General features: G+C 38.8%; 1 protein-coding gene across 2 annotated transcripts in view; it reads left to right on the forward strand.

Moving 5' to 3' along the window:
- The window catches only part of LIFR (LIF receptor subunit alpha), a 79,582-nt gene that overhangs the window by 42,833 nt on the left and 12,988 nt on the right, over positions 1–23,761 (forward strand). For both annotated transcript variants that reach the window (XM_070357622.1, XM_070357623.1), the window contains exons 7-16: positions 1,308–1,562; positions 5,495–5,624; positions 6,061–6,230; positions 8,139–8,284; positions 9,485–9,647; positions 12,584–12,654; positions 14,943–15,156; positions 18,916–19,095; positions 21,003–21,104; positions 21,704–21,871. In XM_070357622.1, the coding sequence (XP_070213723.1) occupies positions 1,308–1,562; positions 5,495–5,624; positions 6,061–6,230; positions 8,139–8,284; positions 9,485–9,647; positions 12,584–12,654; positions 14,943–15,156; positions 18,916–19,095; positions 21,003–21,104; positions 21,704–21,871 (1,599 nt within the window). The remainder of the gene's footprint in view (positions 1–1,307; positions 1,563–5,494; positions 5,625–6,060; positions 6,231–8,138; positions 8,285–9,484; positions 9,648–12,583; positions 12,655–14,942; positions 15,157–18,915; positions 19,096–21,002; positions 21,105–21,703; positions 21,872–23,761) is intronic.

A 23,761-nucleotide genomic window follows, 5' to 3' on the forward strand; every position in this document is an offset into this window, starting at 1 on the left:
TTCTGCCCAATGAGACAGAACAACATGAACAAACTGGGTAGGAAAGATAAATTTCATTTTAATGTGTTGAGTGTTAAGTTTGAGGTAGCTGTGAAGTGGCTGGGAGCAACTTCTTATTGTCAGTTGGGAATACAAGTTCAGCTTCCAGGTGATTAGTTGACACTGGAGTTATCTAGTTAATCCCTGAACAACTGGGGGTTAGGGGCTCTGACCCTCCGTGTAATGGAAAGTCCATATATAATTTACAGTTGGCCTCTGCACCCGTGGAACCCCCATATCTGTGGTTTCACACCCAAAGATTCAACCAACCACAAATCCTGTCATATTTACTATTGAAAAAAATCCATGTATAAGTGAACCCAGGCAGTTCAAACTTGTATTGTTCAAGGGTCAACTGTGTATTTGAGGATCATTAACATACGTGATGTGAAATTGTTTAAATCTTGGAAGCTAACATAACTCAAGGAAAGAGCCATGAAGACCAAGGACAGATCCCTTAGAAGCTGGTATGAGGAGGGATGATGGAAAAAAGAGGCCAGCAAAACGAATAGCAGCCAGAGGGTTAAGAGTAGCAAAAGTCAGTAGTCTACACCCCAAGAGAGAGGGGAATTTTGAAAAGGAAGACTTTAGGTGACATACCAGATGCTCTGGAAGTTGAAGGAAAGATTACTAAGAAGTGGCCATATGATTGAGCAGTTGGGCCACGGAACCATTTTATTAAGTGTCAGAGTACAAGCCAGATTGCAGGAGATTAAAGAGTGAGTAGGTAGAAAGAAGACTAGAGATACTTTTCTTAAATTGGCTACTTAGGAAAATAAAAACAAAGGGGTGCTTCCATTAACATATAGTGAGTTGGGCTTTTTTTTTTTTTAAGTGCTTTTTAGGATGTGGAATACTTAACCATATATGTAGGCTAATGGAAAGTAAGACATCTGATCTAAACACATAGAGTAATTTCAAAGAAGTGGAATTATTTAACATACAGCTTTTTTTGGTGTGGATTTTTCACATGGTGGATATAAACCTGCTTAATATCAACCTTTGGACTTCTTAGATATTAATATTAACCTGTAACCATATACATTGATCTGCAATCCCTTCCACTCCCCCACTATCACCCCATCATAAATAAATAAAACCACACACATTTTTATTTCTTGTGTATGTCTTGCTCCTTTGAAACCTGGAGGGTGTTCTTTTTCTTTGAGTCACCATTATTTCAAAGTACCTAACTGTGGTTTATGTACACTGGGCTAATTTATGTAAAAGACTTCTAAAGTATTTATAATTCCTTTTGCTCTTTCTAGTGCCTCCTGATTCTCAGACTAAGGTTTTTCCTCAAGACAAAGTGATACTTGCAGGCTCAGATATAACAGTATGTTGTGTGACTCAAGAAAAAGTGTTATCAGCACAGATTGGCAGTACACATTGTCCCCTTATCCATCTTGATGGGGAAAATGTTGCAATCAGGATTCGCAATATTTCTGCTTCTGCAAGTAGTGGAACAAATGTGGTTTTCTCAGTAGAAGATAACATATTTGGAACAGTTGTTTTTGCGGGATGTAAGTATATTACTTTTTTTTTTTTTAAGAGTTCCTATTAATGTTTTTTGGGTCTTCTTGGAAAGCCTTAATGTTTTTTCTGGGGGATGATTTTCTTTCTTTCTTGTTTTTTTTTTAATTCTTTGATAAATAACAAAAGAAGGTACCAGCATTTTTGCTTGTTTTCAAGCAAGTTCAGGTGAGTTCTAAGCTTGTTTTTTACATAATTGTATCTGTATAATTTGTGAAAGTGAAAATTGCTCAGTTGTGTCCAACTCTTTGCAACCCCATGGACTATAGCCTGCTAGGCCTCTCTGTCCATAGAATTCTACAGGCCAGAATACTGGAGTAGGTAGCAGTACCCTTCTCCAGGGGATCTGCCCAACCCAGGGACTGAACCCAGGTCTCCCACATTGCAGGAAGATTCTTTACCATCTGAGCCACCAGGGAAACCCCATATAAGAATATATGTGGTAGTGGTTTAGTCGCTAAGTCATGTCCGATTCTTGTGACCCCATGGACTATAGCCTTCCAGGATCCTCTGTCCTTGGGGTTCTCCAGGCAAGAATACTGGAATGGGTTGCCATTTCCTTCTCCTGTGGATCTTCCTGACCTAGGGATCGAACCTGGATCTCCTGCATTGTAGGCAGATTCTTTACTGACTGAACTACAAAGGAAGCCCCATAAGAATATATATATATATTATTTGTAGATTTTATAATAAGATTTGAGACATTCAACTGCTAATTCTTAATTTAAATTCTTAGTTTAAAAATAAATTCTTAGTTAACAGCTTTGTTGAGTCAGGGGCAGTTAGTATGTAATATTTCTTAATCTTCCATTGTTTAGGAATTTTTTCATATAAATTAATTTCCCACCTAGTATGCCTTTTTATTTAAGGTACCTAAATTAAAGAAATTGTAAGGATTTTGCACAAAATCTTTCAAAAGCATAACCTGCACTTCTCTGATGAGAGAAGTGTGGCTGGAGGACATGTGGGAGGAAGAGTCCCCCCTCACAGTGCTCTATGTACAGTGGACTCTCTGGAATGCAGGAGCATCTTTTAACACGATTATACCTCTGTCCCATGACGCTTCCAAAAGTTGTTGGTGGACTGCCCTACCTAGATGGTTTGTGTTACCCATCCACAGATAATTTTGTGTGTAGAGTTTTTCTCTCCCCTCCCTTGTGGTAACTGTAATGTTAGGAGCACTGATGGTTTTGCCTCCAGCAGTGCTTCTCTTCCACCTCACATTCTGAACTTAAAAGTTCTGAGTGGTCCAAGGATCTCGTGAGTAAAGTGTATAAAATGTAGTGAATAGATTTTGTGATTTTCTTTTGATCACTTGGACTTCCCTGGCGGCACAGAATGGTTTTTCTTATGCCTTTTTTTTTTTAATGATTCTCAGTGGTGCTCTACATCAGCTGCTTTCAGCCATTTTTTACAGTTCCATAGAAACTTATGATGAATTACATTCAGGTGCTGATAGATTTCCAAGGGAATAACCAGCATTAGGTGCCCTTCTCAGATTGATGGCTGTAACCTTAATTACTTCTTGCTTTCACAGTAAACATTTTGGAATTCAAGTGAGAGTGAGGATACATTCAAATTTAAATTTTACAAATTTAAAAAATTAAATTTTCTTTCCTAAATGGAATTTTAGGAAATGATTTGCAACATTCCTCATAAATGATCATGAAGTCTAAAGTTAAGAACCAGTGAAGGGAAACTACTTGATAAGTGATACCAAACAGTGAAATATTCATGTAAAAGAATGAGATAAAAATTAAAACTTAAAAGATGGTAATATTCACTATTATTTCTGACAATTTTCTAATTTTTATTACAGTGCTAGGGAAAACCTACTTAATTCATAATTTAGCTTTCATTTTTAACATTTGGAGGTTGAAATATTGATCAATACTTGTTAGTTCAGGAGCAGCAGTAACCTTCACTTCAGAGAGAGTCTTTAGAAACCTGTAACAAGGGCTATGGTGTGAGTTAGGGATCAAGATTCACTTTTCTATCCCATATGGGTATCCTGCTAACCCATTATTTACTGAAAAAGCTGGAAAGAATTTTAGAATCAGCTTGTTAATTTTCCCTTACACACACATACAGATTCAAACCTGCCAGGATTTTGATTGATATTAAATCTGTCAATTTAGGAAGATTTTTATTGTTACAATATTGAGTCTTCCAATCCATGAACATGGTATAGCCTTCCATTTATTTAGATTTTGTCTCATTTATTTTAGTGAGATGAGGTCTTTCATATCTTTTTGCAAATTTATTTCTAGGTGTTTGATGTTTTCTGGTGCTATTAAAAATTGATTTTTAAATTGCATTTTCTATATGCTGCTATATAGAAAAACAGTTGATTTATACCAAGCTTTTACCTAGCTTCAGTTGGTTTTTTTGAAAAGCATTACATTTTAAATACTGCCCTTTCATATTTTTCTCCTTCAATTTTTCCTTCCACTTCTGTCTAGTTTACTCCTGTTATTTTGGATTTTAAGTATTTCAACTTAAAAAAATCTGCCAAATCCTAAAATAATCAGCATTTTAAATATCCTCAAAATTGTGGGTATTTGAGTTAAATAAAATAAAAGTTTGGCCTTAAGTTTAAAATGGTTATCAAAATAAATAAGTCAATGTTAGTTTTATTTACCAGTTGTTAAACTTTCATATAAATACTCATTACTTCTCTTAATGTTACCCCAAGTACTTTGAAGGATGTAATGCTTATCTCTGGGGAAAGTATGTGAAATTTTCTAAATCTTTAAAATTACAAGTTTTTAAAAATAAATTTACCTTTTAGAGTTTTTCAACAAGTAGATAATTGTTTAACAAAAAGTTAAGCTCCTTGGAAGATAGTTTAGATAAATATGACAGTAAGGGACTTCTCTGGTGGATAAGAGAAGAGAATAAGAATCATTCTGCCAGTTCAGGGGACGTGGGTTTGATCCCTGGTCTGGGAAGATTCCACATGCCAAGGAGCAGCTAGGCCCCCTGCGCCACAGCCCCTGAGCCCATGTGCCGTGACTACTGAAGCCCATGGGCCTAGAGCCTCTGCTCCCCAGTGGGAGAGGCCATTGCCGCGAGAAGCCTGTGTACTGCAAGTGAAGACAGCCGCAGGTAGAGGAAGCCCACACAGCAACAAACACCCAGTGCAGCCAAAAACAAATAAATTTTTTTTAATTCTTAAAAAAAAATGACAGTAGGAAATACCAGTTTCTGTGTATGCTTGGTTAGGTAAGATAGAAATATCACTTTCTGTAATCATTGTCACACTGTAGAATTTTAATTTATCACGCTAAGGTCTGTCAAAACAAAGACAACTGTTTTTCTTTTTCTTGTCTTACCCCTACAAAAACAGAATAGTTTCATTAAAAAACAAAAGAGCAGTAGTCACTTTGAATATAGGGAGATGCAGAATTTTACCAAGAATTACTTTGTAAATAATAGTTCTTGTAATTTATTTAAGAACTCTGAAACTTGTAACATGACTTACATTGACTTATGATTTGGTACTTCTTTTCAAGTCACAATATAAAGATGATAGATGATAATACTTTTAACCTGTAGATTTTTCTGATTGAACTAGTTGCACACAGGTTCCTTTGAGAGATTTGATGGACTCTGAAATGGGATTAAGGGAAAAACATGATAGTTGATCTCTTAAGGTTGCTAGGAGGAAGTTTCCGAATGAGCTAATAGTCACTCTTAGATATATTTTAATCCATCATTCCTAATGTAATATGAACTCTGACACAACATGCTATACAAAGAATGGTAATTGCTGCATCATTCAAAATGTAATAAGCAAATTATTTTATTTTTTAAGAAAATTGCCCAAAATGTAATTAACATTTATAAAATGCAACATTTTTTAGGGAAGGTATATGTAACGAAAGTAACTGCTTTATTTTTTTTCTCATTTTTTAATTAGATCCACCAGACATTCCTCAAAAACTGAACTGTGAGACATATGATTTAAAAGAAATCATTTGCACGTGGAATACAGGAAGACCGACGTCCTTGGAGGGCCCACGCAGTACAAGTTACACTTTATTTGAAAGGTGAAGGTCTTTGGGAGAGGTTGTCAGACAGCAAGGAGCACACTGGAAGGATGTTAAATGACATAAGGAGATGTTCTATTTCATTTATACAAAAGATATAAAACAAAATGTGCTGTAGAAAATTGGGTATATTATAAACACTGTAATTTAAGCACATTGCAGACTCAATATTCTTGTCGTCTTTTTTTAAAAAGCCTAGAAAGAAGAACCCTCAAATATGAACAGAGACTATCTGAGTAGTGGGAATATGGCTGATTATTTTCTTCTGTTTTTTGCATTGTATGTATTTTCTTTCCTGAGTAGGTAATATATCTACACTTGGAAATATAAGCCTTTTTGGAAAAACTACTTGAAATTTACTCATCCATTTTTTTCTGTAATATATCTCTTGCCATTTTGAAATTGTTTTAATATTCCTTAATATTCTCTTTTTCAGTTTTTCAGGAAAATATGTTAGATTTAACGGAGATGAAGTGTCCGCAAATGAAAACTACCAGTTATTCTTTCAAATACTTTCAAATCAAGAAATACACAATTTTACATTGAATGCTCAAAATCTTCTGGGTCAGACAGAATCAACACTTTTAGTTAACATAACTGAAAAAGGTAGGTCGCTACATAAACCAGTGTCTTAAAAATAACTTTAGAAGTGGTAAAGTGTCTCGAGGTTAATGAAAAGTGCTTCTAGGGATTTGTTTTTTTAACTGATTATTTCCTTTATAGTTACTTAGTATTCATTTTTTAAATTTCATTTAAAAATCTTTAAAATTTAAATTTCAAGTTTCACTATTTTATTGAATTCAAATAAAAATTTGAATTAGTTTCATAGAAATTGTAAGTGGCTTTATCTAATAATTTTTGATTTCTGAAAATATTTTTGCCCAATTTTTTAAAAACTTTTTATTTTGAAATAATTGTAGACTCAGGGGTGGTTGCAAAAATAATGGAGTCCTCCTTGCAACTTTCTCAGTAGTATCATCTTACGGAACTGTACTTCAGTTAGGCAGTTGACCCTCCTGGTTCAATACTGAGCCTGACTACTGACCTTGCTCCGTTTTCACCAGTTTTTGTGCGTTTGATTGTGTGTGGTATGTGTGTAGCTTTGTGCAGTCAGATCTGTGTATAGATTCGTGTAACCCACCAGTACAGTTAAGAGACAGAACTGTTCTATCACGCCAAAGGAACTGCCTCTTGCTGTCACTTTAGCAGCCCCACCAACACACACACACACACATGAATCTCTGTCCCTGGAAAACAGCTAATCAGTTCTTCATGTCTATTGTTTTGTCATAGGGGAATGTGTATAAATGGAGTCATACGCTGTGGGTTCCTTTGTGCTTGTTTCTGACTCTTTGCAACCCCATGAACTCTAGCCTGCCAGGCTCCTCTGTCCATGGGATTCTCCAAGCAAGAATACTGGAGTGGGTTGCCATTTCCTCCTCCAGGGGATCTTCCTCACCCAGGGATCAAACTGTGTCTTTTGCATCCCCTGCATTGGCACATATATTCTTTACTACTGCCCACAGGAAGTTGGCATTTTTACTAAGGATGATGTCTTTGATATCCATCCACATACTTTTATGTATCAGTAAATAGTTTGTTCCATTTTACTACTGATGATTTCTGAATTTTTACCAACCCTAGTAATATATAGATCAAAATAGAAATAAAAGAGGTCAGTCTTTTTGGCATTCATTCCTATGGTCTTTCCACATGTATCAACTGAGACCAGCTCTGCAATATATGGAGCAGTAGCATACAAGACTTCTCTTAGAGACCGTCAGGGGCTAAGGGCTTAAACCATTTACATTAGAAGACAGAGTACAAGTGATTAGTAGATGGTCCTGTTGCCTTACTTCATTATTTCTTGATTTTTTCCCCTAAGATCAGAAAGGCTACATTTTATATTTGAGTGGCCGTTTTGTATGTATTTATCTGCCCTCTGCCATTTCAACCCTGTCTTTCCCATGATTCTTTCCTATCACTCAAATTGGTGTATGCAGTATAACCAATATAGTGTGTGTTTGCTTCACTGTGCCTTTGTTCTTGCCAGGACTCCAGCCTGAAATGCTTTTCTGCAGTAGTTTAGCCAGTTTCCTTTGGTTTATCCTCTAAGGCTCATCTTAAGTCCCATCTTCACTGTACATCTGCACTTACTTACAGCCAAATTCCAGTATCTGTTAATATCTGTACCACACGTTGGACTTACTGTATATACTCTTGTTGATTTTCTTTCTTTCTGTTTGTCATTCCTCAAGTAAAGGAGGGGTTCCTTAAAGGTAGAGACTACCTTTTAGTATTTCTGGGGCTAACAGCAACCTTGAGCATGAATGGTTCTTAAGCAATGCTGGCCTGGTGTCAGGCCATAAATGTGAGGTTTGTCTTCCACAAACACTGGGTGGAACATTGTTGATCAGCACTAATAACACACCTCCTGTTTTTTGTTTTCTTTGGCTCTCATTTGTCATATTAGAAAAGAACTTTTAAAGTAATTTTTGAAAATTATATTTACAGTTCATCCCCGTATTCCTACTTCACTCAAAGCGAAGGATATTAATTCAACAGCTGTGATACTTTCCTGGCATTTACCAGGCAACTTTACAAAAGTTAAACTGTTATGTCAAATTGAAATTAATAAAACTAACTCAGAGCATGAATTGGTGAGTAAGATTCTCCTCTAAACTTCCTTTGACATTATTTTGGATAAAATACGTAGTTTTCAGAAAGAATTAAGTAAATTCACATGTATAAGCTCTCAGATTACTTATTATAGAGGTTTCCTAAGAGCCATTATAAATATATGTGTGTGTGTGTGTGTGTATACATACATGTGTCATAACAGTATTGCATTTAGCACTTAAAAACAATTGTAGTACTAGGTGTTATAGAATATAAGTATGACTTCTGCTACTCAGAATGTGTCCAGATCTAGTATAGTCCCTGGCATGTAACTGGCACTCAATAAATTTGTGAATGAATGAGTAGATTTTGCTGTAGCCTTTGTGTTAGTTAATGGACTAATCAGCAGCAGAGAGATGATGTGGTATTTAAAACTGCTAAGTGCAGCAATGGGAGCAAGTTATAATTGGTCATTATAAGTCAAAACATGACTTTTTAACACATTTTAAATACTTACGTTGACTTTTATGCTGCACCATCTTGTAATTTGGGGTAGATCTAAAATAAATGACATTCTACTTAAATAGTTATTTGGAAATGTACTGATAATTTCTAAAAAATCAGTCAGACTGCAAAATGTAACACAGAAAGTTCCTTTGCAATAAGTAATTGGGAACTCAGAAACTTTCCGGAGGCATGCAAATCCTCAAATTTGTTTCAGATTGCTTCATCTTAATTTTATTTGGTTTAAATATTTGTTGGATATTCTACATGTTTAACACTGCACTAGAGTTTCTAAATGCCATGTAAAAAATAATGCATAAATGATGCTTGACTCCAATAAGCTTCCAAATATCTGAATAATGTATTTAATACTCAAGGTCATCTTAGATTACTAAATTATATTAAGGTGTATTGCATCACCATTAACCATAGACAGAATATCATCATCTCTGCATAATTTAATTGACCATTATTACTTAGATTCAACATTTGGATTAAAAATATACTTTAATTTTTTTGCTATTGCAGAACATAATTTCACTGATTTTGAATTTTATGTAAGAATTAAAATATAGTAGATGAACTGTCTTTGGTTTTATAGAGGTAAAGTCTTAGGACATTCAGTCAATTTATGTTGCAAATTTGGGAGGCTTTCTTTTAAAAAATATATGTATATGTATATTTATTCATATACACATGATATTACATATGTAATATATATGTTTGTTTTCTGATAGCGGAATGTCACAATGAGGGGGGTAGAAAGTTCAAATTATCTTACTACTGTGGACAAGTTAAATCCATATACCATATATACTTTTCGGATTCGTTGTTCTACTGACCCTTTCTGGAAATGGAGCAAATGGAGCAATGAAAAACAGTGTTTAACCACAGAAGCCAGTAAGTTAACTGAATGATTTATGACTAATTATTACTATAGATCCTGAAATTTTATACCTTTTTTTTTTTTTTTAACAAAAATGTCACCAGAGTGGCTAAAAGTAGGAGAATGTTTAGATAAATGGTGTAATTATTTAATACCAAGGCAATGACACCCCACTCCAGTACTCCTGCCTGGAAAATCCCATGGACAGAGGAGCCTGGTAGGCTGCAGTCCGTGGGGTCGCTGAGGGTCGGACAGGACTGAGCAACTTCGCTTTCACTTTTCACTTTCATGCATTGGAGAAGGAAATGGCAACCCACTCCAGTGTTCTTGCCTGGAGAATCCCAGGGACGGGAGAGCCTGGTGGGCTGCCGTCTATGGGGTCGCACAGAGTCGGACACGACTGAAGTGACTTAGCAGCAGCAGTAGCAGCAGCAGTAAAATACCATACAAAGATTTTAAATGATGAGTTTTAGTTTCATGATAATACGAAAAAATATTTGGTTTATGTTATGTGAAACGGCTAAGCTACCTTATCCACAATATGATTATAACGATATTAGGATGATACATAGGAAACCAAACTTGAAATTTAGTAAGATTATGGGGTGGTTTTTCTCACACTTTTTCCTCCTATTCCTGGTATTTTAATTATAATAATCTATTTATAGTGTTTCTTTATTGAAAGCAATTATTAATAAAGCTAATTTGGTAAAATATTGTGACTTAGGCCTAAGGATGGTCGGGACTACAAGTTCTTGAACTTTAGTTTCTGTGGTACACCCAGATCAAAATATCAATAAAATCAGGAAACTGGTTTTCCGAGTATGATAATTTCTAAAGACAGAATAAGATTCTATTCTTGATTAATCCAGATATCAACTTTCAAACAAACAGCAAAAATTTAGAAATAGGTGTAATTTTCAGAAATTATTCAATAAAAGATAGCAAAAGATTTATTTGCACTGTATAATATAGGGAATATCAAACTTCTTCCAAAAAATGTAATGTGTGTTAGTCGCTCAGTCATGTCCAAGTCTTTGCAGCCCCGTGGACTATAGCTGGCCAGGCTCCTCTGTCCGTATTCCCAGGCAGGAGTACTGGAGTGGGTTGTCATTCCCTTCCCCAGGGGATCTTCCTGACCCAGGGTTGAACCCAGGTCTCTGGCATGGCAGGCAGATTCTTTATTGTTTGAACCATGGGGGAAGCAATAAGCAGAGAAACAGTGAGACAAAAACTGATAGGTATTAACCCAGATTTTGTCTCTTCACATGAAGACGAGCGAGATGAGAGGATCTTTACAACGCATTCAAGAATTACTTGGATCCTGCTTGAGTCCCGAGAGAGGGTATACTAGTTATCTGTTGCTGTGACAAATTACCCAGAGCTCAGTGGCTTAAAACTGCAGGCGTTTGTTATCTCACAGTGTCTTTGGATCGGAAATTCAGGAGCAGCTTAGCTAAGTGGCTCCGACTTAGAGTTTGTTAGGAGGCTACAATCAGGGTGTGAGTGGGGGCTGCGGGCTTGACTGGGTCTGGAGGATTGGCTTTCAGGATAATTCACTCACATGGCTGTTGGCATGAGGTCTGCATTCCTCACCGTGAGGGCCTCTCCATAGGGCTGCTGGGGTGTCCTCACATGGCAGCCAGCAGCACCCAGATTTGGTGATCAAAGAGAAAACAAGGCAGCTTCCACAATGTCTTTATGTCCTAGTCTCAGAAGGAACATACATCACGTCTACTGTACCCTACTGGCCGCACAGGCCAACCCTGATACACTGGAGGAGGGACCACCACACTGAATGTCAGGGGCCGTGACCAGCATCATTGGTCCTTTTGGAAACTAGTTACCACAGGAGCTTTTGCCTTAGTTGATGACCTGTTCTTGCCAAGAGGAAACACTTTATTTATACCTCATTGAATAAAGGCATTTAATTCACTTAAGAAATACTTATAATTATCCACCATGTGTCAGGAATCATCTGGTTACTAGGAATATAGCAGTGAATAAAACAGCACTCTGCCCATGGAGTGTAGAGGATAGAGTATTAGAAATGAGTTTTTAAACTACATATATAATAGTGTATTTTGGGTGGCAATGAGTGCCATGGAAAAAAATAAAAACTAGAGAGAGGGCTAGGGAATGAAGGCCAAGTGGTTGGGGAGAGGGGGTGCAATTTTAAATAAGGTAGCTGGGAAAGACTTCACTAATAAGGTAGCACTTGATCTGAGATACAAAGGAGGTGGGGAAGGAAGCTACATAGTTAATTCAGAGGAGGAAAGTTGTAGTCAGAGGAAGAGAGAACACAGAAAGTGCAGAAAGACTAGAGTAGGTGTCCTCTGCATGTTGTAGGAACAGTCAGGAAGCTGACCTGTAGCCAGAGCAGGCTTGAATAAAGGGAGGTTGGAGGATGTGACAGAGAAGGCAGTGGCACCCCACTCCAGTACTCTTGCCTGAAAAATCCCATGGATGGAGGGGCCTGGTAGGCTACAGTCCATGGGGTCACCAAGAGTTGGGCACGACTGAGCGACTTCACTTTCACTTTCATGCATTGGAGAAGGACATGGCAACCCACTCCAGTGTTCTTGCCTGGAGAATCCCAGGGATGGGAAGCCTGGTGGGCTGCCGTCTATTGGGTCGCACAGAGTCAGACACGACTAAAATGACTTAGCAGCAGCAGCAGCAGGAGGATGTGAGATGGAGAGGCCGCCCCAATCCGTCTGAGGGATGTGAGGGTGATTTTAACCCATTGTAAGGGACCTTGTGCTTTGCAGATGTTCAGAGCTCAGCTTTTCCATTGCTCCACTTTCTAAGTGGAAAATGACTTAGAAACACTAACTGCTTCACATTTTTATTGAGAATTTCAATTTTAAACCCTGCTATCCCAATTACTGATCTTATCAACTGACATAGTATGCATCTTCAAATATTAACTTTTAAATCTCTTTTCTAGTTCCTTCAAAGGGACCAGATATTTGGAGGGAGTGGAGTTCTGATGGAAGAAATCTAATAATATATTGGAAGGTAAATGTCTTATTTTTCCTTGAATATTTAAGTAACTTTAGTATGCTAAACTACTTAAATTACATATGGTTCTTGGGTTATTAGGGAGCCAGGATTTCCCAGACTGGCTTAGTTGCAGTATTGCTGAGAATGTAGCCTGGCTTCTAAAACTCCCAGATTCCTCATCACTGCAGACGTACCACAGTCTTTGTAGTGAGGATCTCTGTCTCAGGTCTAGGCATTCTTCAGTTTGATTTTATGAGACTTATAAAGGACCGAGGATTTCATGAATTCCATCTATCTCACTTTAGTCAGAAATGCAGCCAGAAACCACAAGTTAGAATCCTAAGTATTTATGTTGTATTTTCTATTCAGTGAATAGGAAACCAATTTTTTATATCTTATCAGTCAGCATAATTTGTTGTCCCCTAAATAAATTGTGTTACAGTATAGCAATTATAAAGTTTTACAGAGTTTTCTAAAATTTCAGCTAAAGTATGAATTGCATTATGTTTTGCTAGAGCATAAACCTTACTGGAGCAAATGTTTTCATTGCTGATTTATGAAAATCAAAACCACAAACAGTTGTTTTCTACATCAGATTTCATAGGAATAGTTATAACCAGATTCTTTTAAATAGTGCATTTTGTTATTTAAAGTAAACTTTTACAAAAACTTGACATCAGTATGGCTTTGATTAAAGTGAGTCTTTGAAGTCTGTGAGGATGTCGTGTACACATTCCATCACTTGGAAGTCGTCTGTATATGACTGTGCATCCCCTCTTATTCTTAATTGGAAAAATCCCTTAGCTACTCTCACTTGTCTGTCAGATTGTGCAGTAATATAGGAATGATTGTACAGATGACTTCAATGTAGAGAGTTTAGGATATTTTTCAGACTAGATGAATGTTTAACCAAGGATTAAAAATATTGAAGCAATTCAGATTCTAACTTCAGTGACTAGTTTATGGTTCTGCCATATTTGGGTGGAAAATTCAGTTGTTTTGGACATGTTGATTATACACAACATGACCATAGGATGATCGAGTATAGTTCAGTAGGCAGTAGTTTGGTGTAAGGCTCTGGAGCTCCAGAGAGGTCTGAGCTAAAGACATAGCTTTGAGTAGCATGTAAATTGATCACTCAGCACACAGTGTAGAAGGAGGCCAGGTGTAGAATTGTGGGTGGTGGCGGCATCTCAAGAACCAGCAGAGGAGGAGGATCCAGCAGAGGAGGTTGGGAAGGTTAGAAGGGCAGGAAGACCAGAAGAAAATAGTGTGCAGAAACCAAGGGAATGGGGGTGATAGGTGAAGGAATGGACAGTATCAAATGAAATCCACAATTCTTGGGATGGTAGCGTGTTCACTGGACCAGGCCATCAGAGAGCTGTCCGGGACCTCTGTGTCTTCAGCAGAGTATTAGTGGCTTGATCAGAGGGTCCTATGCACTGCTACATAAATTGGAGGGATTGTTTGGAAAAGCAGTTTAGATATATAAATAAAGACATTTGAATGTTTATTTCCTTTCCTGTAAGTCCAGATTTGGGACCCCGCATTAAGGAATTAATCCTAACTGGGGAAAAAACTGTGGCACCAAAAGGTTTATTTTATTGTGAAAAAAAATGGCAACAACTTAAATTCTACTTTTTTAAGAAATATTCAGGTAAACTAATAAAAATGCTATATGAAATATGAAGCTGTTAGAAATATATATAACTGTATTATCCAAAAAAAGAGTGTATTGTAGAAAAGTGAAAAAAAAAGACAATTGTATAATATGATTGAAACAATTTTAATAAAAGTCTCCATCAAGAAAAACAGCTTGAAGGAAATACCAGAATGTAAGAATATTTAAGAAATGGGAATATGGGAGATTTTTCTTCCAACTTTTTAATATTTTCCACATTTTCTGTAATGAGCAAGTACTACTTTAAAATGAAAAAAACAGTAACTATTTTAAAAACATGATGCCATACTTTTAATATTTTATTTAAGTAAAGCACTGCTTCTCATCTTCTTTTGGTTTCCTTCTGAAAAATATGAAGCTAGATATTGTTTTGTTACTTAATTTTTATATTTTTATGTACTCGACTGCTTACAGCAAGCGTAGTTTTTGTTCAGCACTGCTTCCCTGATGTATCCAGATCTCAGTGGATTTAAAGTCTGTGCTGTGCACTGTTAACGACTCATGTTTCCTAATGTTACTTTGTCAGGATTAGTGAAGTATCTGGTTTAGACTCAGTGGCCTTGCCTTGTCACATCACCTTTGCCAATTTTTATAACAGAATTTATTTTTCTTTTTTTAATAGCCTTTACCCATTAATGAAGCTTATGGAAAAATACTTTCTTATAATGTATCATATTCATCAGATGAGGAAACAAAATCCCTTTCTGAGATTCCTGATACTCAACACAGGGCAGAATTACAACTTGATAAAAATGACTACATCATCAGTGTGGTGGCAAAAAATTCTGCCGGCTCATCACCACCTTCTAAAATAGCTAGTATGGAAATTCCCAATGGTGAGTACTTAAGGTAGAAGTAGTATATAAGGACAGGAAACCGAGGTGAAACATCTTGACGGTGTTGCTTGCTCTCATAATGTCAGCTTTCTTCTCATATCCTCCGCTGCTGCTAATGAGTAAGGAGGAACAGGCAGTTTGCTGTCAAATATTCGTGGAGAGGCAGTAGCCTTCAGTATGACTGGAAGCATCTACACTGATGGATAAAACCCAATTACTTTAACACATAATGTTGTAGAGTTATGGCAGTAGATACTACTCTTAGGAAGAAATATTTTAACAGTTTATTCAGAACTGCTTTCACACATCTTCCCAAGACCATGACAGTTGACACATCAGCTAGGCTATTTTTAAACAGTTAGGAAGAAATACTCATTTTAAATGACAGCTTCATTGATAAGACAATTCTTTATTAATAGGAATCCTTTACTGATAAGAAATTCTTCTTAAAGTCTAAATTTCATCTTCAGTATAAGCTTTAGAAAAGAATTTTGATGTAATTTTAAAATTCCTCATTGCCCCCTTTAAATTTGATGAGTTACAGTGACTGTCAGTTTTCATTCCAATCCCAGAGAAAGGCAATGCCAAAGAATGCTCAAACTACTGCACAATTGCAGTCATCTCACACACTAGCAAAGTAATGCTCAAACTTCTCCAAGCCAGGCTTCAACAGTATGTGAACCATGAATTTCCAGATGTTCAAGCTGGATTTAGAAAAGGCAGAGGAACCAGAGATCAAATTGCCAACATGCCCTGGGTCATCGAAAAAGCAAGAGAGTTCCAGAAAAACATCTACTTCTGCTTTATTGACTATGCCAAAGCCTTTGACTGTGTGGATCACAACAAACTGGAGAATTCTTCAAGAGATAGGAACACCAGACCACCTGACCTGCCTCCTGAGAAATCTGTACACAGGTCAAGAAGCAACAGTTGGAACTGGACATGGAATAACAGACTGGTTCCAGATTTGGAAAGGAGTACATCAAGGCTATATATTGTCACCCTGCTTATTTAACTTATATGCAGAGTACATCATGAGAAACGCTGGGCTGGAGGAAGCACAAGCTGGAATCAAGATTGCCAGGAGAAATATCAATAACTTCAGATATGCAGATAACACCACCCTTATGATAGAAAGCAAAAAAGAACTAAAGAGCCTCTTGATGAAAGTGAAAGAGGAGAGTTTAAAAGCTGGCTTAAAACTTAACATTCAGAAAACTAAGATAATGGCTTCTGGTTCCATCACTTCATGGCAGATGGAGAAACAGTGGAAACAGTGGCAGACTTTATTTTTGGGGGCTCCACAATCACTGCAGATGGTGACTGCAGCCATGAAATTAAACGATGCTTGCTCCTTGGAAGAAAAACTATGACCAACCTAGACAGCATATTAAAAAACAAAGACATTACTTTGCCAACAAAGGTCTGTCTAGTCAAGGCTATGGTTTTTCCAGTAATCATGTATGGATGTGAGAGTTGGACTATAAAGAAAGCTGAGCACCGAAGAATTGATGCTTTTGAACTGTGGTGTTGGAGAAGACTCTTGAGAGTCCCTTGGACAGCAAGGAGATCCAACCGGTCCATCCTAAAGGAAATCAGTCCTAAATATTCATTAGAAGGACTGATGCTGAAGCTGAAACTCCAATACTTTGGCTACCTGATGTGAAGAACTGACTCATTTGAAAAGACCCTGATGCTGGGAACGATTGAAGGCAGGAGAAGGGGATGACAGAAGATGAGATGGTTGGATGGCATCACACACTGACTCAATGGACATGAGTTTGAGTAAACTCGGAGTTGGTGATGGACCTGGAAGCCTGGTGTGCTGCAGTCCATGGGGTCAAGAGAGTCGGACATGACTGAGTGACTGAACTGAACAGCGACTGTCCATTCTTCCTCAGCTGCCTTGACAATTCTTTGAGTCACAAGTTCTCAGTGGCCACTCCTGCCCCCTCGCCCAGTTAGCTCCTCTTCTGAGTCATTCCCTGATCCCCCCGACTTGCTATCTCACCCTAGTATGGGGTCACCTTTCTGTGATCACCCACTCCTGAAGGAAGAAAAACTGGTCCAGTTTGGGTCCTCAGTACCTTTTCAGTTCTTGTTTGAGGGCACTGGGCAGTGTCTGACTGCTTGTTACATAACTGTTCTTTGTTCCACTCAGTTGTGGACACATTAGGAGGAAGAAATAGGGACACACAGTATGTTTCAAGACACACAGCAGCAGCCAGAGCCCAGGTAGCAGTGCATGCTAGAGAGGAGAGGTCTGCGGGCAGTGCCGTGGGGGCAAAAACAAGGGAAAGACATATGAACACCCGTGGCAAGATAAGCTGCCGATTTAGGTTAGGTATTTCATGGCTCTCAGAATAATAGGCAATACCTATGTTATCTTTTAATTCAGAAGCTATATTCCTGCCTTTTCTGTGTGTCTCTCAGTTCAGTTCAGTCGCTCAGTCGTGTCCGACTCTTTGCGACCCCATGAATCGCAGCACGCCAGGCCTCCCTGTCCATCACCAACTCCCGGAGTTCACCCAAACTCACGTCCATCGAGTCGGTGATGCCATCCAGCCATCTCATCCTGTCGTCCCCTTCTCCTCCTGCCCCCAATCCCTCCCAGCATCAGAGTCTTTTCCAGTGAGTCAACTCTTCGCATAAGGTGTATCTCTCAGAAGGTAGTAATTTGCCGAACTAACAATGGTCTGGCCATCAGCTTTCAGACAGTTACTGCAACTCAGAACAAATCATGGTTCCTTGAGGATTTCCCCAGTTGGAGGCCTTACTGCCTCAACACCGGCTGACAGTGTGGATTTTTTAGTCACATTGAGCCAAGAAGCTGTTGTATCCAGAGTCTTCTGTATTCCAAGCCGAATTGTTGTCTTGTATCCAGTAGTAGTTGCTTATGAATGCAAATTTTGTTCAAAAAAACGTTTCCATGGCTTTTTACTGAGCCCTTAAATATGCATCAGTTAGAGAAATTACTTCTTTGCCCTGTTTCTCTGGAAAATGTCCCTCTTGGCCACGCTGTCCTAACCCACACTAATTACTTACTCCCAACCTTGGGCCTCCCCTATCGCTGAGGCTGAGATCTGGCAGGTGGTAAAATCAAACCTCACCATGGCCCCCAGTCCCCTCTGTCATCTTCTGCACCTCACGCATCCGTACTGCTCTCTGCCCACACTGGCCATCCCATCCCTGTCCTGTCTCCAGAATCCCTTCCACCCACCCATGGGACAGCAGTCTCCCTTGAAGGGAAGTGAGGGGCTGGCACACCCATTCATTCCCTGACTGCATGGGGCTGTGCTCCTGCTTGGCGTGGTCTGTGCGCAGAGTGGAGCTGCAGGCACAGGCCCCGCCTGCACTCGTGGCGCTCACATCCATAGTGGATGATGAAAGGAGGTCCTGGCCACCCGTGCCTGCTCTTCTCCGGCCTCCCGTCCCTGTGCTGCTGTGCCGTGACCCTCCATTGCTCATTCCTTCTGCCCCATTCATCATGGCTCTTGAGCTTCATGTCCCTGCCCAGCTATGGCACTACCTGATCCTTGGTTCTTTTTTGTTTTCTTTTTTCCCAGCTGCAGAGTTGATCTGTATGACCAAGTAACTGCCGTAGAGCAGCATTTCTAAACTTGGCTGAAGGTTTATCTAGGTTAGCACCATTTTGCAGTGTATGTACAATGAAATGATTTGTATAACTCTGGCTCATTTTCATGAGGTTTACCTTAAAACATTATTTTTAACACTAGTAAAAATCCTTCTTTCTTGAAGATGATCTCAAAATAGAGCAGGCTCTTGGAATGGGAAATAGGATCCTCCTCACTTGGAATTACGACCCCAACATGACCTGCGACTATGTAATTAAGTGGTGTAACTCATCTCAGTCTGGACCCTGCCTCATGGACTGGAAAAAAGTCCCTCCAAACAGTACTGAAACTGTAATAGAATCTGGTAAGTGTCTCTCAGAGTTCTTTAAAGATATTTTTTAAATTTACTTTTTATTGGGGTGACATTGGTTTATAATAACATCATGCAGGTTTCATGTATACACCATTATGTTTCTATTTCGGTTACACTACAGTGGCTAACCACCAAAAAAACCTTTTTTTTAAGAGTAGCACGTGGAGTGACTGGTTGCAGTGCAGTGACTGTTCCCCCTCACCACTGGGCTGGACATGGATTGGTTTAACTTTTTTGGAAAGCAGTTTGTGGCAGTATGTGTGTGAAACAGTTCATAGACTTTGATCTCGTCATTACTTGCCTAGGAATGTATTCTAAGGAAGAAAATCCAAGAGCAGCACAGATGTACATCTAAGAATGTTCAGCACAGCATTGTTTATAATTATAATGACCTCATTTGCCATCTTTTTGCCCATGTTTGCCCACAAGCCAGGTTACTGAGCACAAAGGACTTGCACCCAATACCACTTCCCCTGATGCAGGTCAGGGGTGCAGTGAGGGGCGGGGGGGCAGCTCAGGAGCTGCAAGCCTAAGATCATGCAGCCAAGAGGGGTGTGTGGTTACCTGCAGGCCGAGCCAGCCTTGTCCTTGGGAACCCTAGCCTCTCTGCACTGTCACTGTTCTTCTGAGTCCCTGGCATGAGTGAGTGTGCCTCTGCCTGTGGGAACTGTGGAACCTCTTGGCAGTGAAGCTTCTGACGTCACCACCCCCCAGCCCGGGCCCGTTCTCCCTCACGTGTGAGTGAAGTTCAGGAGCGCGAGCAGCTGCTGAGCCTTCTCTCCCAGGAATCACGCTCTGCTCGTTTACTTTGTTCACTGTCAGATGGTCAGGGTGAGCCCCATGCGTTGGATTCCTACATGGAGCTTCAGGTTTTTTTTCCAGTTCTACTTGGAATACAGCCAGATTCTTTCATGTGCATAATTGGCCAAGGCCTCGATGGTTGCCTTTCTTTTTCCTTGCCGAGTATGTCATCCCTTACCAGCGAAGTACAGCCCAATCTTACACAGCCGTAGTGTGCTCTGTACAAATTATGACCCCTCTTCCCTCCTTTCTCACTTTGGCCTTGAGAATGATCAGAATGGACTGGGGCAGGGTGGAATGATGCGGAGAGGTGAGAAATGTATCTTTAGCTGGAATATCTGGGATATAAGATGAAGTTGAAACCTGTAGGGTGAGAAGGAGGACCTTCGATGCAGAGGCCCCGCATAGCATCTTATTGTTAGCTCTTCACATCTGTCCTGCCAGCTGCTCCAGGCCAGGGGTCCTGTTACATCCATCCTGCTTTGCATTGTATTGAGGAGACATTTGAAAGTGATTAACTTGGATCGAAGTTAAAATGCTTTTCTTGTATGTCTTGTGGAGTTAATAGCACTAAATGCTGATGCTATAAAGAGGAATAGACTCTTAAGTCCCATTTCCTTTAACCCCGAGGTGTCGTGTAGAGTGGAAATTTTAGTATCTGCTTCTTGGAACAAGGGGAGAGCAATGGGTTCTTCCAACCCACAAATAACCCTAGTTAGGGAAGGGCTTTTCAGAGGTGTGCTACAGACCTGGGACCATTTCAGAAACTGACCCAGGACCAAATCTAGGAAGAAGCTGTCATTGCTTAGTTTGAAGGAACAAAATGAAAACCTTGATTACTACTTTTTTTCCCTTCAAGATGATGTCATGTTATAATACTAAATTTTTCATTGCAGCAGATGTGAATTTAATTTTTGTCAAGTCAGTTTTCACTCTGAATGTTTACTAGTTTTGGAAACGCAAATATATTTTCTGTAACCTTTGTAAAGTTAGCTTTGGAAATTTCAAAGTGAGTTATTTTCAGTTTGAGATTTCTAAAATAGATATTCATAGTCATATGTACTTACGAAAGCTTACTGATTGTGTTCATCCTGTAGATCAGTTTCGACCAGGTGTAAGATATAATTTTTCGGTGTATGGGTGCAGAAATCAAGGATATCAATTATTACGTTCTGTAATTGGATATGTAGAAGAATTGGGTAAGTTAAATGGGTAAGTTTTCTTAGAGTTGAAGATAACATGAGAAATTATAAGTAGACATCAATTTTAAGATTGAATTCTAAAAATAGATTGAATTGAGATGTGTATTAGTTCAAGGAAGAAAAATAAGTTAGATGATAACTGTAAAATTATTGATAATTACTTATCCTTACTTCATTTGTTTTAATGTTTACATTTGACAGTTTTACTCTTGTCATAGAGAAAACTAAGTCTTATTTTGGATGTCAAAAAGACTTACCATGTGCTTTTACAAATTTTAAAAACTGTTTATTTAAGACTATCACTAAAAGGGGAAATAGAAATAGTCTATTGGAATAGCCACTTAAAGATTTTGCATAGGTTTTGCAAACCCCACCCCCCCCCCGATATGTTTTATACCTGAAAGTTGCAAATTCTACCTTTGTATATTCATAGTAAAAGTGCTATGATAATATATGTGAAAGTTTATGATTAAATAAAGAATAATGTTCTAATTCCAGGCTCAGCTGTTTTTGAGGCTAGAAATCTCATTAAACCTTAATGTCTTGCTCTGTATTAGTAAACTCTCCTTTAAGTGTGGGCTTCTTTTCTTTTACAGCTCCAGCTGTTGCTCCAAATTTTACTGTTGAGGATACATCTGCAGATTCTATATTAGTGAAATGGGAAGAAATTCCTGTGGAAGAGCTTAGAGGGTTTTTAAGAGGATATTTATTTTACTTTGAAAAAGGAGAGAGAGACACATCTAAGATAATGGGTTTGGAACCAGGTGAGTAAATTACTAGAATAAGTATATACTGTTTCTTAGAAGTTCTATATTAATTACAAAAAATGGAGAGAAAGAAGAAAGAAAAGGTAAAACAAAATGCTACTGAATAGTTTCAACTGGTCTCCCAAAACTCTGAACAATAAGGAAGTGAAAATGAAGTCATTTGATGAATATGAGATTTTTCAAGATTTTAGTATGTGATAAATGGCATGTGGTCTTTAAGAAATCATTTAAATCATTTATTCTGAGGCCTTTGATTATGATCCCCACAGGACTGAGAACATCTCTTACTAATCTTGCATGATTCATAACAAAGCATCTTATGAAGGTTACCTTAAGAAAAAGAAGTCTTCCTGCATTTATGGTGATGGAGGCGAAAACTCAGGAACCTAAAGAATGGCTTCAGAGCCTCCTTTTATTTGACAAAGAGCTATCCCCACAGTTAGGCAAGGCCTTAATGAGCTGGGAAACTTAATTGGCTTGATAGAGCATGTGTGTGTCCCTTATATCTTAAAAACTTAGAGTCAGTCGTGACAATTAGTAAGTGTATGCACGGAGGAGACCTTTGAGAATCCTGAAATTTACAAATACAGAAATGTTTATGCAGACTTTTGGCTTTAAATCCTCAATGACATTTCTGTTCAAAGTCAGATGCTTCTTATTTATGACTGAATATCACAAGCATGTATCATCTCTTCAATTTGAGAGCTTTTGTTTTCCTTAATGACCTTTTCTTGGAAAGAAACTGTTGTAACTATTTAATGACTGTCTGACAAGTAGAGAACAAGCAATGCCACAGGGACACGCTGCCCACCTGGGCATTAGTTTAGTCACCTCTGGAGAACAGCAGCATAAACATGTGCCTCCCCAAATCACAGAGTTCTGCATTTCCTAAACTTTCAGAGTTGAGGCAAACCCTAACTATCAGATGCTGCAAATATCCAGAAAAAAAAAGTGCTCAGTCATGTCCAACTCTTTGCGACCCCATGGACTGTAGCCCACCAGACTCCCCTGTCCATGGGATTCTCCAGGCAAGAGTACTGGAGTGGGTTTCCATTCCCTTCTCCAAGGGATCTTCCCAACCCAGGGATTGAACCCACGTCTCCTGCGTTGCAGATGATTCTTTACCATCTGAGCCACCAGGGAAGCCCAGACATTACACCAGAGTCTGGTGTAATTTCCCTCAGGAGCTCAGAAATTTTGCACTTGAACCAAAGGTTCTCAGAAATTTTGCACTTGAATCAGTTAAAATTATAGCATGTAGACTTCTAGAGTGGATTGGTCCCTAAAATTAGAGTAAAACAGAGGGGAAAAAAAAGAAAAAACCATAAAGCCAATAAAGACAGAACCAGAGAGGCAAAAAAGAGGATATTGAAACTTTAGAACATGGAAGTGGGCTGAGTGAACTAGAGGAGTGGATGGTGGGATAGTCTAGGTGGACAGTCGGGCGGGCATCAGTTAGAAGTAGTTTGGTTTATCCTGAAGGGCCAGCAGTGGAGGCCAATGGTTAGGATGAATCTGGGCTGAACATCGGGAGTTGACTGAAGGTGTGTAAGCATCAGTTAGAACCCCCAAGTCCTACAGAGTGTCATGTAGCTCACATGAGTGCCCTCTCCCCTGAATGAGAACAGATTTATTCCCAACCAGAGAGCCTCCAGGCAGGGGAGACCACAACAGACAGTGTGACTTTCCTTCTTCCTCCTTTCCACAAGGTTAATATATCTTCAGCTAGGCATGTTTCCCAGACAAGAGGTGAGAGGATTAAATGGTTCCTGAGAAAAAACATAGAACATGCTGAGATTCAGGGGGTTACCCCAATGAAAAGCCAGGAACCCAGCTGGTCATTTCCTATCAGTAACAGACATGAAGCCCACCCACCAATAAACCCCA

The sequence above is a fragment of the Bos mutus genome, chromosome 20 (genome assembly GCF_027580195.1).
Source record: "Bos mutus isolate GX-2022 chromosome 20, NWIPB_WYAK_1.1, whole genome shotgun sequence".
Taxonomy (NCBI): Eukaryota; Metazoa; Chordata; class Mammalia; order Artiodactyla; family Bovidae; genus Bos; species Bos mutus.